Genomic DNA, 14,388 nt, shown 5'->3' with positions numbered 1-14,388 from the left:
TATTAACAATTTGGAGAGAGTGGGGCGTTGAGCGAACACGGACCCTGGGCGCCTGCGTGGCTGCGGGGCTGCTTCCCGGAGGCCGGACCCGCCTCCTTATTTTTCCCTGTTCAGTATTAAGAAGTTGTTGAGGGTTTTTTTTTTTTTTTTAATGAAAATAATATTCTTTGTGTTGCAGAGGGCTTCACCGTTACCCAGTGATTCTCATAACCCTGTGACGCTGCAGGCATCGTATTCCCAATTTACAGACGAGAAAATTAGGCTGAGCGAACCTGAGTTACTGCCTTAGGTTAGAGAGCTTGGGCTCCAGCCCAGGTTCAGTGGCTCAGGGCCCGAGGATTTTTCCTTTATAATGTGGCTGCGCGTCCCAGTGAGGAGCAGCACCTGCTCATCTGGGCAGAGGACAAATGCGGTGGACGAGGCGAGATTTCTCCTGAGTTATAATGGAAGCCCCAGCCAAGTGCGTGCCTTTCGTTGCATACCCGTGGGTAGGAAAACGTAATTTACATTCTGTGGCTCCTAATATCTCTTCGGCAATATGTTTATAAGCAGGGACATGCCTAGAGATTTGAAGAATCACGTGTCTTTAACCCAAAATTCCAATCTCCATAAATGAATTTTCGCGTGTGGTCGGGGGGGCTGCCATCGCAGCAGGGGGCACAGGGCACTGGAGGAGAAGCTGGGGGCCGTTTCCGAGACACTTCCCACTGCCACTTGGAACAACTCACGAGTCGTTCTGTCTGCACGTTGCTGGTGTCGCCTTTGTCCAGGTCAAACTGCGCAGAAGTGACCGAGCCCACGTCCTGAGCTCGAGCACGGGGGGTGACGGTTTTCAGGCGAAGGGACTCTGTGGCGCGGCCGGGCTTAGTGCCGAGGTCACAGCCGCCCAAGACCGGTGGAGCCGTCTGACTCCTCGGGCCACAGCCCGGCCCTGCGGCCGTGCCCTCCGACCGGGCCACCTCGCACAGTGGTGGCGGCTCCCTGGCTGCAGCTGCGTCCGCTGCAGAGCGGGACACGGGGGACGCTCACGCGGAGGGTTCTGCTGAGGGTCAGGACAGCGTTGCTGCAGTGCCCGCCGTGCCGGGCTCCCAGCAGGAAAGCGGGTGCTTCCTGCCACGCACGCGTGCGGCGTCCTAGAGAGTGACCGGCCGTCGTCAGGGCGGCTGACGGGTGCCGTGAGCCCGGGGGCGACAGCAGGGCCGGCGCGGGGCGCGCTGTGGGACCCGGCTCGCCACGCGCTGCTACGCGCCAGGGGTCGGGAAGCCGGCTGTCCCCGTCCAGACAGAAACACCTCTTCACGGAATCAGCGATTCGCCTCGGGAGACAGGGGCCGTGCAACTGTGCGGGTCTTTTCAGGACTCCAGGCAGATGGAGTTTTCAAATGATTTTTTTGACCACGAGAGAGACAACAAACAGTTCCTTAGCTACGAGGCATAGCACCGCGTTCAGACGAGTGAGATTTTCATCCTCTGGAGGATGGAGCCGTCTGCGCTGGGCTCAGGGACACCGCGGAAGGGCGGGGCGGGCACAGCACTGTGGATGGGGACTTCTGTGAGCCCTGCTCCAAGGCCATTGTGGCCTGGGGTGCGGGGGGTGCGGCCGAGGAGAGGCGAGAGGCGGAGGGAGGACACCTGCGTTTCCGGAGCGGGAAGGGCCCGGGGCAGGAGGAGTCTGTCTTCCTGTCTGCAGGGTGTCGGTGCCCTGGGGCAGGGTGTCTGGTGGGGGGGTGTTAGGGGACAGGAGGGGGAGTAGGAAGAAGCAGGGTCTCTCTGAAAGCTGAGAAATTCTCGTCTGCATCTGCTCACGAAAAGGCGCCTTCCACCACCCACCGGCGCCGTTCCCTCCCTGCGTTCAGACACTTGGGCAGAACGTCGCCCACTGGCCCTGTGACTCCAGGCACTGCTTACCCTGTCTGGGCCTTGACTGCCCGGCCGTAGCAGTGGGGTGATGGTACCTGTGTCACCAGGTAGTCAGGAGCGCGCCTCAGACCCCGCGCGCGACCCCTGGAGCGCCTTCTGCTTCGTCTCGTGGGGTGTCTTGAGGGAGGGGAGCCGTGGGCATGCGGCAGACAGTGCTGCTGTGTGCAGCTTTGCTTATGTCGCCACAGCAGGAAAGCTAACTCCCTCGCTGTGTCCATGGGTCGTCTGCTCATCCAGGGGTCGGCTGGGGCCTTGGGGGTCGTCTCCCAACCCTTCCTCCCATAGGCATTGAGCTGCAGCCGGCTTGGGAGCGGCCGGGGAGGACCGCCACCATCTCCTCTCGCCCCCTCTCGCGGGGAGCATCACGTCCAGTGGGCTGCAGGGCCAGCCCCCTAGTGCTGCGCTCCGGGCCGGTGAGGTTCTGCGTTTGGTCTGGACTGATGTGGGCTTTGTGGAGCCGCGTCGGGCGCGCTGGCATGACCCCGCCTGCTGAGGACGGCAGGAAGCATCTGTCGCGTAGCATCCAGGGGCAGCGAGGACTTGCTCTGTGTTGGAGTAAGCTAGCGGGAGAACGCGCTTCGGAGCGTTTGTCTCCAGGTGATACCAAACGCCCACCGCTTCACTGGAGAAGCGATCGCCAGCCGAGTGTTCCGAAACCCTGGGGAACGGTCCAGCACCCGCTAACACACCGATGCTTGTGTGCGTTTCTAGATTTCCAATGGGTCCAAGGAGATGTGTGTGAAGTCCAGCTGATGGTGTATAACCCAATGCCGTTTGAACTCCGAGTTGAAAACATGGTATGTATCACCACCTGATTGACCCTTTGGGACAAAACACCAACTTAGCATTAAAATGTGGTTTTTACTTAGTACTCGATGCACACATCTTATGATATGTGCCTTTTCTTGTATTTGTTTTGCCGAAGATCGTAAGCTTTCTGTGAGCGGAGAGCACGTCTTATCACTCCTGTGTGTTTAGTGCTTGGTACTCAGTAAGTAAATTTTTCACTCAACGAGCAAAGACCCCTCTGATTTGGATACCCGGTGAGCTTGGTTGGTTGGATATAAGATCTGCGACAGTCACGGTGAAGTTTACGTGAGATCAGTGCAGTTCACGTCCTCGCTATGAGATGATGAGACGACCAGGGTCCCCGGGAAGAGCAGGCCCCTGGGAGTGAGGGGGCGCCGCCGCCCCGGGGAAGAGCAGGCCCCTTGGAGTGAGGGGCGATGCCGGCTCTGGGCTGCGGGGCCCGAGGCTGCGTCTGCGCTTTGCGCAGGGCGGGGGAGCTGCCTTCACAGCGGTGTCTGTTGGAACCGCCCAGCCAATCCCACGGCGGGGCAGACTTGTCCTGGCCCTGCAAGCTGACTCCGGTGCTCCCAGGGCAAAACCACATGACCACCATGCGGGTCCCACTGCTAGGTCTTCTCCGTGCATATTAATTCATAGTCCTGCTTTGTGGCTTTTCAGCGACGTGCTGAGACAATTGGCATTTTCTTTTAGAGTTTTACAGGGTCAGAGGTGGACTCTTCATGCAAATGTCTTGCTGGGCGCCCATGCCACCCGTCGGGCCTTGGGCGAGACGCTGGGGCGGGGGGGACCTGGTTTCTGCCATGACTGGCCAGTGCTGTGCTGTCGGGGTGCATGAGGTGCTGCAGAACCCACGTGCTGAGTCAGGGAGAGGTGACGGCCGGTCCGGCCAAGAGCACAGGGGTGAGCCGGAGTTTGCCGGGTAGACGGGGCGTTGTTCACGGTCACGGCCAGGCCTCCAGCGTGTGGCGCTGTTGTCAAGTCGGTTTGAGACTCAGCTGCATGGTAAGCAGACAGTCCTGAAGTCGCTCCGAGAGCAGGCCTCAAGGCTGAGTGTGCGCTGCGGCCTCCTGTCCAGGCCCAGGCTGGCCTCGGGGTTGGCCCGTGCCTCAGGCCTTTCCCGGTGACTTTCTGTCTCTTAGGCTGAACAGGAAATGGTCGTTGTTTTAGAGAATCTTCCCCAAACTGGTTAGGCTGTCTATCACATGCTGGCTGCTCTTTCTTATGTGTGTGTTTTTTTTTTCCTTAAAAAGTAGCTTTTATTTTTGTTGGGTTTAAAAGTAATATGTATTTTTTTTGTGTCAAAAATTAGGAAGAACAAAGAATAAAATAGAAATTACTACCAGGCGATAGCTCACAAATCATGCTCAAGATTTAAAAAATTAAGTTATGAAATATTTCAAACATATCGAATGTTACGAGGAGTAATACACCCTCACATAATAAACCATCCACAGTTAGAAAGTATCAACAGTCGGCCATACTTGCTTTACTTAGGTAACTCGGCGACAGTGCCATCTCATAGGCGTCTGCTCCCGCTCCCGCCCACGCCGTCTGTGCCGCGCATCCTCAGAGCGCGTCACGCTTGTGCTTAACTCTGGGCCCAGGTCTTTGCTGCTCTCGTGCCTGTGCTTCCGTGTGCAAAGTTAGGAAACGTGGGCACGCGTGTACGCAGCCGTGGGCTTCCCGTGTACCCACATGTGTGCATCTGCAGATGGACAGACAGGGACACGTGCCCGTGTACACAGCACAGGCGCCAGTGTCATAGACCCCGACGGCACCGTGTCACCTCAGCCCCAGCCCGTCCCCCCGGGTTCTCGCTCGCCTTCCTCCCTTCCACAGCCGTGCCTTCTCTGCCGGCGTGAGAACGCGGGCGCAGGCCTGCGATGCGTGTGAAGCAGCGTCGCGGGAGGAATCCGCGGCCGTCGGGCCTTCTTTAATCGGTCTCGGCCACGTTCCGTGGGGGAATCTTACGCTTCGTTCGGGGGCTTATTGCAAGCGAGTTGATTTTTTAAACCTCCTGTTAATGGTGTCTTTTACATTTTATTTTCTAATTGTTCATAGCTAGATTATAGAAATACCTTTGCTTTTTTTTTTTTTTTTTAATGCTGACTTTGTCACTTTGCTAAACACACTTGTTCAAGTTTCATGGTAGATTCCATGGGGCTTGCTATGTTCACAGTTTTGTTTCTTTGTGAGTATCGTCTGTATGCTTTTTGTTTTTTTTTTTCTTGCCTTATTGCACCGGGCAGCACTCCTGTTATGATGCTGAGAATTCCTGAGCGCTGACACCCTGCATGATTTTTGGTCTTGGGGCCGCTCCTTGAGCCCAGGGAATCTGTCTAGTTTCCTGTTGAGCGCAGTGCCTGGTACACGTTGGTGATTCACGACACACCGAAGAGAGATTAATGGACAATGTATTTCCGCACTTCATGGTTTTTCTTTTTGTTTACATTCCCATTTGGTAAAATAGCAAAACAAAACAAACATCAAAAATATAGCATCCAAGGCTTATGTCAAGATGGCTCATTTCCTCGGGCGCCCGCTTCAGGGCTGTCTTGTGTTAACCACACTTTGAGTCTCCACGGTCCTCTGGATCCTTAGACAAGCTGTTCCTTCAGTCAGTGCTGGAGCTCTCTGGCAGTGGCTGCGCCACAGCAGACCGGGGTCCGTGGTGGCGCGGGTCTGGGCCGAGTTCGTCCGCGGCCCGTGGCGTGGCGGCGCGGGTCTGGGCCGAGCTCTTCCGCGGCCCGAGGCGTGGCGGTGCGGGTCTGGGCTGAACTTGTTCACGGCGCCTGTCCTTCGCTGCAGGGGCTGCTGACGAGCGGCGTGGAGTTCGAGTCTCTCCCTGCGGCACTGTCCCTTCCGGCTGAGTCTGGTCTTTACCCGGTAACGCTCGTCGGGGTCCCCCAGACGACTGGGACGATCACCGTGAACGGTAAGGGGGATTGCACTCGGGTTCGGGTCGGATGGCTGAGCTCTTGTCCTGCCTCACTGAGGCCCGTCCCTGGTCACCCAGCATCCTGGTCCTAACTGTTGGGTGCTGTTTAATTGTTATACCGTGAATGTTGTTTATAATCACCCTCTCAAAATTTCAAAAGTCATTTTAAAGCTTTGCTTGAACAATTTCAAGTGCTTATCTAGCCAATGGCGTCTTTTTTTTTTTCTCTTGGCATGGAAAATTTGCTCATCTTAAATTATAGTACTTACACACTTGCAGCAGACTCGCCATATCACGTAGCAGTGATGATAACAATAATTAGCTCTCGAACTTTCATCTCCGAACAGACGATTCGGAATCATTTCTCAAATACTTAAGTCGCACCGTGTCCAGGAAAGGAGCGCTAGCTCCCGCTCTCACTCAGAGATGGATGAAGCCAAAAAGCAGATTGGCACAGGGACGAGATTCCCTTATCGAGTTGTGCAGCGGTTCTGGCTTATGAAGACCCTCGTGTGCACACTGTCCTTTGGACGCAGGCCGCCTTGCGAGGCGGGGCTGCGGGCGCCGCCGGCTCCCCTCCGCGCGGCTGGAGCCCGGGGGCCTCGGGGCGGACGGCGGGAGCTGGGCGACACCAGCAGGGGCGGGGCCTGAATCTCAGCTCAGGTCTTCGGAGCGGGACCCTGTGCCCCTGTCACCGGGGGGGGGGGGGAGGGGGGTGGTGCAGCCTCGAGGCGGGGGCACGGGACGCGAAGCCGGGCGGCGTGCAGCTTCTCCTCCCGTCTCCCAGGTTACCACACCACGGTCTTTGGCGTCTTCAGCGACTGCTTGCTGGACAACCTTCCGGGACTGAAGACCAGCGGCTCCTCTGTCGAAGTCATCCCCGCCCTGCCCAGACTGCAGATCAGCACGTCGCTGCCCAGGTAGATGCCCAGCGCACGGCGTCTGCTCTCCGGCGAGAAACGGTGCTTAGGACGGTGTTTTAGGATGCATCCTCCAATGGCACGCAGGGCCTTGAGCTTAGCTGTGATTTTTGTGACCAGGGTATGGGCGAAGGCTTTCTTCAACATAACCGGTGGGCAGCATGCTTTGCTTATAGCGAATTGGAACGGAATTGAACTGTTTCTTACCAAGATCAGAAGGAAGTGTGAAATCAGCCTTCAGAAGCATGGTTTTTGTGAAAAACAGTACAGGGTTTAGGGAATTTGAGAAAAACTCTTATCTTTAAAAAAACAAACAAACAAACAAACGTCTTTTGTTAGCATTTTGGAAAGCAGAGGAAAGGGACGTAAGCCTCAGGAGTTTCAGAGGCAATTGCCTTTGGTGCTTGCTGTATTGCCTTCCCTTCCAGGGTTTATTCATCTCTTAAAAAAAAAAGTTTGAATAGCTGAAATTATACTACATTATGTGTAGTGTCATAGATTACTTTGTGCTTAACCACATAACATAAGCTAAAAAAATCTTATTTTAATAGCTTCAAAAAGTACATCATAAAATATCTCAAAATCACATCACCATTTATTTCCTTGCTGTTGGGGTTTGGGATCATCTCAGTTTTTGCTCTTGTGAATAACGCTTAACGTTTATCCTTTTGGCTGCGTTTATAAACCGTACCTTCAGATCCTTAATGGACCCTTCCCCGCTGCTGCCCATGAGCACGCTGGGGCCATGAGTGTGAACACACCAGCCCTTCGTGCCCAGGAGTCAGTTTGTGGCCTGTGGGTTGGGAAGGGGACACCCAGGGTCACTAGCATTCTGGACTAAGTGACAGGAGAACTCAGGCGAGAACTTACAGACCCAGGGCCGGAGTGCGGGAGCCTCGGGGGAGCGCCAGGTGAGCTTCGGGCCTCTGGATGCAGAGCCACAGCCCCAGGTGGCCTGGGGCCTCGCCTGACAGGTGCCAGGGCCCCATCCGGCCTGGGCGCCGGCCGCCCTGCGCCCCATCGGGGGTTTGCGGGCCTTGCCCGTCATGCTCCCCCGGCGCGGAGTCTGTCGTGTACACTTTCACTCCTCTTTCGTTCCGGTTCTCATGTCACCCTTCGTAATGGCTCATTGACATTTCCTTCTCCGATCTTTGGACTTCCTCAAGGCAATTCTGAGCCTGGGGTTTTTCAGTTTTTTGAGAGAGCGATGCGCTCACAGTTCATTTGAGCTGATGTATTGTCTCTGCGTTGCCTTCACCACGACCCGGGAATCGAGTACGAGCGGTCACGTTCTAGCACGTCGGTGACCCGGGCGCGTCTGCGCGGGGAGGGCACCCGGCTCGTGGCGGTTCACCCTTCCCTTCTCGGGAGCCAGGTGCTTTCGGAGCCAGGGTTCCCCGGCCCCTGTTCCCGAGGTGTGCCGGTGTGCTGACGCGAAGCACTCCGCCGTTCCCAGGCCGTCGGTCTCCTTTCTGTTTAAAACGTGTTCTCATTACTGTCATTTTAGATCTGCGCATTCACTGCAACCTTCCTCTGGTGATGAAATATCTACTAATGTCTCAGTCCAGCTTTACAACGGGGAGACTCAGCAACTCATCATTAAACTGGAAAATATTGGGATGGAACCGCTGGAGAAGCTGGAAGTCACCTCGAAAATGCTCACCACCAAAGGTAGGCACTTTCGGTAGGTTTGACCCCAGTAACGTCTGTCTTCCTTGTTGGCAGAAGAGACGTTTCATAACCAGTGTGCAACGTCTCAAAGCTTCCTGCACTTCTAATCTGGTGCTGTCGTGAGACCGGCGTGCCGATCACGCATGAACACGCAGGAGTGAAGAAGGCGCCCGGGGGCTCTTTGCGTCCGTGCGGCCTGGGAGGAAAGTCCCTGGGGACTGAGTGATGCAGAGCGTTGGCAGGCTCAGAAGCATTCCCACCTGGGGCCCATCCGTGACCCGTCCGGGCGGTGTTTTCTAAGGGGGGTCAATGCTCAGAGCCCGTGGCCCCCGTCACAGGCAGGGCTCTGTTGCCTAGTTCCAGGGCATACGAGCCGTGGAGACATTTGGCTTCACCACCTGTTAGCTGTTTGTCCTTTAAGTGGCTCGGTTTCCTCCTGGCCAAATGGGGGTTAGTGCTGACCACGTAAGTTGTCCCGAGAAGCCAGGGGGTGGCGTTTGGCAGAGCACCCGGTGTCGTGAGGTCAGTGAGCAGCCCTAACCACGGGGGCCCGTGTTGTACAGAAGGAGGGAAGGGTGTCGAGGGCAGCAAGCAGAGATAAAATTGGGTCATGTTACGCAGTTAGAGGAGCTCCACAGGCCAGTGAGGCCAGACAGAGAGAGACAGAAGTGGGGTGCCCGCCGGTGGGACCAGGGGCGTTTGCTTCGACGCAAGAGCCAGGCAGACGGCGGGACCAGGGCCGTTTCCTGTTCTGTGTGCAGGGGAGGAGGCACTGTGCGTCCCTCCCTGGCAGGGGGCTCCCTCTGCGGGCTGCTGTCCTTGCGATGGGGACAACCAGGGGCAGAGAGGTGTAAGAGGCGGAGCCGCAGGCCGTCTGGGCAGCTCCCTCCGGAGGGAAGGCCCCGCGAGGAGTTTGTGAGGGGTGGTTGTGCACACAGCCGGGTCGTGCAGGAGGGTAAATCCGAGCTCGGCCCCGAGGAGGGTTTCTGGGTGTCGTGTGTGCTTGCATTTCTCACTGGTTTGGGGGGAAATAAAGCAGGTGTCTGCAGGTGGGCCGGGCACCAGGGCGAGAACCGACGGCCCCACACTGCCCACTCTGGTGCCGCTGCCCCGGCCACGAGCCGGAACCTCAGCCCCGCCGTGCCCAGCACGGTGCGGCCGTTTTCAAAATCGCACACTTTCCAGTGAAAAATTAGAGCTGTCGTTCTTTTAAAATTCTCATCCCAAGCTACAGTACATTTACATGTGGAATTAAATGAATGGAAATACACCATCTGCTTCTAAGGTACACAAAGGCAGTAATTCCTGTCACTTACATCCTACAGTACCCCAAAGCTGTCAGTGTTAATAACTGATCTAACGTAAATGAGAAGATGGGACGAGCCGTGAGCTGGGCGGGCGGCGGTGACCGCGGAGGGCGCGTCCCGGGGGGTGGCTCCCTTGCCCTTCCAGCGGTACCTCGCGTGAGCCCGTGGGCTCAGCCTCTGCGGGGGCCTCTCAGACGTCCGCTCCAGGGAACTCGTCCACGTGGCACCGAGCCCTCCCTTCTCTGCGCCCCATGTGATGCTTTTCCTGCTGACGTTGGAGTCATTTTCTGTCTCGGCGGTAATAGCAGCCTTGACTTTTCAGTGCCAGCGAGTGGCACTTCAGGTGGCTCGTTGTCATGAAGTCATCAGACACGCCTGAGAGGTCTTCCTGGGCGTGGCGCGGCCTGCTTCTGCCACGGCGAGGTCCCCGGTGCCCCAGAGATTGCGACAGGGCGTGCGCTCACACAGTGCTGGTCGCGTTGCGTGGGGCCGTCCATCGTGAGCTGCGTGTTGGTGCAGAATCAGGGACTCAAACCGGGACACGCGTGCCCCAGGCGGTTGCCGTTCGCGGTGTCGCCTGGCCCTAACGTGGGGAACCGCATGAAGCAGCTGCATTGGGTCTGTAAGGGCAGAGGGCGACGATTCTGTCCGTGAAGGGAGGCCGCTCAGGGGCTGCAGAGGTGCCCTGGCTCCAGGCCTGGTGCCGCACTCACAGGTGCAGGTGATCGCCTCGCCAGACCCAGCATTCTAGAATTTTCTTGGTACTTTGGTCTCTCATTTGAAATGGTTTGCATTTATCTTTGCTGTGTGAGAATGCACCAGAATTTCCTAGGGGGGCGGGTACGTCTCATCCTCCCTCAGCCACGTTATCATCGTCACCACCGCTATTGTCATTGTAGAAAAACTGTACGGCGACTTCTTGAGCTGGAAACTGGAAGAAGCGCGCGCCCAGCTCCCCCTGCAGCCTGGAGAGGTGGCCACCATCACGGTCAGCATCAGAGCGAAGCTGGACTTCTCCTGCCAGGAGAACGTCCTCCAGGACCTCAGCGACGGTGAGCTCCTCCCGCTTCTAATTAGCACGTCGCGGCCCCAGGTGCCCGCGGCGGTCACCACGCCAGCTGCCCGCTGCTCGGTCTTGGCAGCGTGCTCGTCATTCGTGAAGCCGGGCGGCTCGAGACGTCCCCGGGGCACTTCGCCGGGCGAGTTACCGGGTATGTCCGAGAGTAGTGAAAGTGCTCGCCGTTAAACGATCTCTTAGTTCACGCTCTTTGCTGTTCCGCGCGCATTTGCCCGGCGGCCACCCTACAGTGGCGGCGTGTGGGAACGGCTGTGTTTGTCCAGAATAACTGCTGCGCTCTCATCAGCCGCGATGATAAAGTTCTCAGAATCTGGCGATTTCTGTAAAGAGATGGAGTCTGAAGAAAACGAGAACGTGGGCTTAGGAATGGCTCACGTTCCCCGGCGCGGTCCGGCAGGGTCTCCCCGAGCTGCCGTGCGGCCTGGGCCTGAGCCAGGAAGTTTCCCAGTGGAAGGAGCAGCGTGGGTGCCGCGGGCCTTGCAGGGGCAGCGGCCGCCGGGGCCCAGGGCTGCCATCGGCTGCGAGGGTGCTGCCTCCAGACCCTCGGTGTCTCTGGGAGCGGGCTCCGTCCCCCGGCTGCTCGCCCGCGGCCCTCCCCGAACGTCACCTGGACCCTGAGAGACCAAGGATGGTTACGGGTTTTGTTTCCCTGTGGTGGCAGTTGCGGTCTGCCCCCTTCCCTCTCTGGGGAGTCCCCAGCCAGCCTGGCCGCCTCGGCCCCGGGCCTTTGCACTCGTCCTTGCCCGCTGGCCCCCTGCAGGGCTCACCCCAATTCCTCGGGTCTCAGTTCACACGTCTCCCCGGCGGAGAGGCCACCCTGGCCACGTCAGCTGAATTCCCACCCTCCCTCCCCGTCCTCCTCGCCGTGTGACCGGCCTCACCCAGTCCCCGGCCCCCTGCCACTCTCTGCCGCCATCCTCTGGACGTAAGTTTCATGGGGACGGGCTCCGTGGTCTCATTTAGTCCCACATTCACGGTATCTAGACCGTGACGGACACAGAGCCACCGTGTGTGGGAGTGGGGGGTCCGGGCGGCCTGTGGGGGCTTGAACCTCCGGAGAAGAACTTGGGACCCTGTTGAGAGCCACTGAAAGCTTTCTGAAAGGTGAGTGGCGGACGGCAGGGCCGGCCTGGGGCTCACCCGGGGGGGCGGTGGTGACAGGTGCGGTGGTTTGAGGGGAGGCACGGAGGACTTCAGCCGGAGAGAGGCAGGGGACCAGGGGGTGGGGAGGGGGGAGGCCCCAGCGCGGGCCTCCAGGCTGTCGTCGCAGGACTGTGTTCACTGCAGAGTTTCGTAGCTGGTCCGGCGGTGTGGCGAGCTCCTGTTAGAATTTATCTTTTCCTCCGTGGAAAAATGCATTTCTTCTCGCCTGAAATGTCTCTTGTTTATTAAGCTGAAGACAGACCGCCTATGGGAAGTCGGAATCCGTTCAGTTCTTAGTCCAGAGTTGGAGCCTGTGTAAAAAGCAAACCGTGTTTACATTTGGGATTGCATTATATTTTGCTTCTTTGCGATTTAATGACAACAGATGCTTCCGCTGCTTGTGGGGCCCAGGAACCGGTTTCCTTTGGGAGCCGCCGCTGCAGCACGTGCCGTGCTCGCCTTCGTACCATGTCCCTTTTCCTGTCGCGCTCTGAAATGGGGGCATTATCCAGCGTCCTTATCCTGGTCTGCCGCTCTCCTTTGAAAAGAAATACTAGTTTTTGGAAATCTCAGTGTTTAAAAAAGAAGAACAGTGACTCATCCTGAATTACTAAGGTGGTTGGAATCTTAATGCCGTCATATGCTTTTTCTTTAGAATTCCTAGATCCCCGAGGCTTTTATAAACATGTGGTTTTAAGAAGGCAGGGATTTTAGCGAAACTTGAGTTTTTCTCTGAGGCTGGAGGGAAGACACTTTCACTGACCGCTCAGCGCCAGGGCCCTTCCCTCAGCGACTGTCGACTGTCGCTGGACCCGGCGAGGCTGGCCGGCCGCCCCTCGGGCCATGTCCCCTCCGGCCTCTCGGGGTGTGCATGTGCTTGTGTGTGACGGAGAGAGTGGGAGGGGGACGGGAGGGCGATTCTTACAGTTGGGCCTCAGGAGAGTTTGCCCACAGGTATTCACGACTAATTTGTTGGGGAAGAAAGGTTTTGTGGGGTGCCGGGGTGAACTTTTCCTTTTGATGGTTTTTGAAATTAATGCTCCACCTTGAAACTGTCAGCTTTGTAATTTTTGTGGTTCTTTAATGAAGAACCTTTAATGAAGAAATAGTGACTTCTGCTGCCTTTCGGGAATGGGCAGCGCTTTAGGCTGCTGTGAAGAGTGCGTGAAGCCTCCAGATCGTGTCGTGGCTTTCTGTCTGAAGGGACACACGCGTGTCATTGTTTGGCTCGGACAGCGGCCCTCTCCCTCGGTATCTCGTGAAAAAACAGCTTTCTCCGTCTAATTTCACACTGGCAGTTCTCTGGTTTTGTTTCCTTAGTTTTTGTCCTAAAATAACATATGCTAATTGAGCTATTTCTGTGGCTTTCTTCGGAGAATTGATGTTCGTTTATTTGTGTGTCTCTTCAAGTAGAGATGGAGCAACACACGTAAACACGATGGGAAGGGCGGGAGGCCCAGAGCGAGGCGAGAGGCGCGCGAGTCCACGCCGCTGCTCCCAGCCCCGGTGCCGCGCCGTCCCCAAGGCCGCGGGCGGGCCGGGTGGGTGGGGCCGGGGCAGGGAGTGGCGTTGCCGCGGGACCCTGTGCGTCGTGTGTGCCGCCCGGTGGAATTCTTTCTTTGTTTCTTTTGCTACCTGGGACGCCGGTTGGAGACCCTGGCCAGATGTTAGGGGCAACTTTAGGGGCCATGTTCAGCCTACGTGACGTCACCTTGCGTGTGGCCGAGGCCGAGGGGACGGGACTCAGGCGCCAGGCTTGGGAGTAAGTGAGCGCGTGCGTGCCGTTCGGCGGTGCTCACACACTGACCTTCCTTCGGAAGTTCTCTTCTTCCTGAAGTATGTTGTTTAGGACAGCGGCCCCCAACCTTTGCGGCACCAGGGATGGGCGCTCCTCTGAGAATCCGACGCCTGAGGATCTGGGGCGGAGCTGAGGCGGGCACGCTGGCTGCAGACAGACGAGGCTTCGCTCCCGCTCACCTCCTGCTGTGCGGCCCGCTTCCTAACAGGCCAGGCGGGGGCCGGTACCGGTACCGGTCCACAGCCTGGGGGTTGGGGATCCTGACTTAGGAGTCTTTGTGCTGCTAATGCGTTGGCGTTTTCTTAGTTTTTGCCCTGGAACGTCTTTGTCCCTCTCACTGTCAGAGACCAGTCCTGCCGTGTGCTTCGTTCTGGCGTAGCAGGTGACTTTTCTTAAACCCCGTGGGGGCAGATCCTTCCTGCGTGGCGGCTCCCGCTGCTGTCGGTGCGATTCTCGTTTGCTTGGATGCAGTCTCTTTCCTGTACCTTTTCCCCCTGAAGCGCGTTTATATCCCGAGAAAGTTGTACTACCCTTTTGCTTTCTGAAACATTTCAGATATAATTCACATACCATAAATTCACCCATTTAAAGTGTACGATTTGGTGGTTTTTAGCATATTCACCAAATTGTGCAGTCACCACCAATATCAAAATCAAAACATTTTCATCACCCCCGAAAGAAACCTGCACCCCTCAGGGGCCGTTCACCACCCTCCCTCCCCGCAGCCGGCAGGGTGAACCCGCCCTGGGGTGTCGTGTAGACGGAATCGCCCGCCGGTGGCCTTTCGCGCCTGGCTCTTCGCTC

The 14,388-nt window shown here is 57.2% G+C and overlaps 1 protein-coding gene across 9 annotated transcripts in view; it reads left to right on the top strand.

Annotated features, from left to right (window-relative positions):
- The window catches only part of TRAPPC9 (trafficking protein particle complex 9), a 218,830-nt gene that overhangs the window by 71,673 nt on the left and 132,769 nt on the right, over positions 1 to 14,388 (top strand). For all 9 annotated transcript variants that reach the window (XM_036233060.1, XM_036233059.1, XM_036233061.1 and 6 more), the window contains 5 exons: positions 2,631 to 2,716; positions 5,538 to 5,664; positions 6,455 to 6,587; positions 8,095 to 8,258; positions 10,465 to 10,617. In XM_036233060.1, coding sequence (XP_036088953.1) covers positions 2,631 to 2,716; positions 5,538 to 5,664; positions 6,455 to 6,587; positions 8,095 to 8,258; positions 10,465 to 10,617 — 663 coding nt within the window. The remainder of the gene's footprint in view (positions 1 to 2,630; positions 2,717 to 5,537; positions 5,665 to 6,454; positions 6,588 to 8,094; positions 8,259 to 10,464; positions 10,618 to 14,388) is intronic.

This window comes from Rousettus aegyptiacus, unplaced genomic scaffold (assembly GCF_014176215.1).
Source record: "Rousettus aegyptiacus isolate mRouAeg1 unplaced genomic scaffold, mRouAeg1.p scaffold_m13_p_15, whole genome shotgun sequence".
Lineage (NCBI taxonomy): Eukaryota > Metazoa > Chordata > Mammalia > Chiroptera > Pteropodidae > Rousettus > Rousettus aegyptiacus.
Note: the sequence above shows the minus strand (reverse complement) of the source record. Positions and strands in the feature narration are given on the sequence as shown.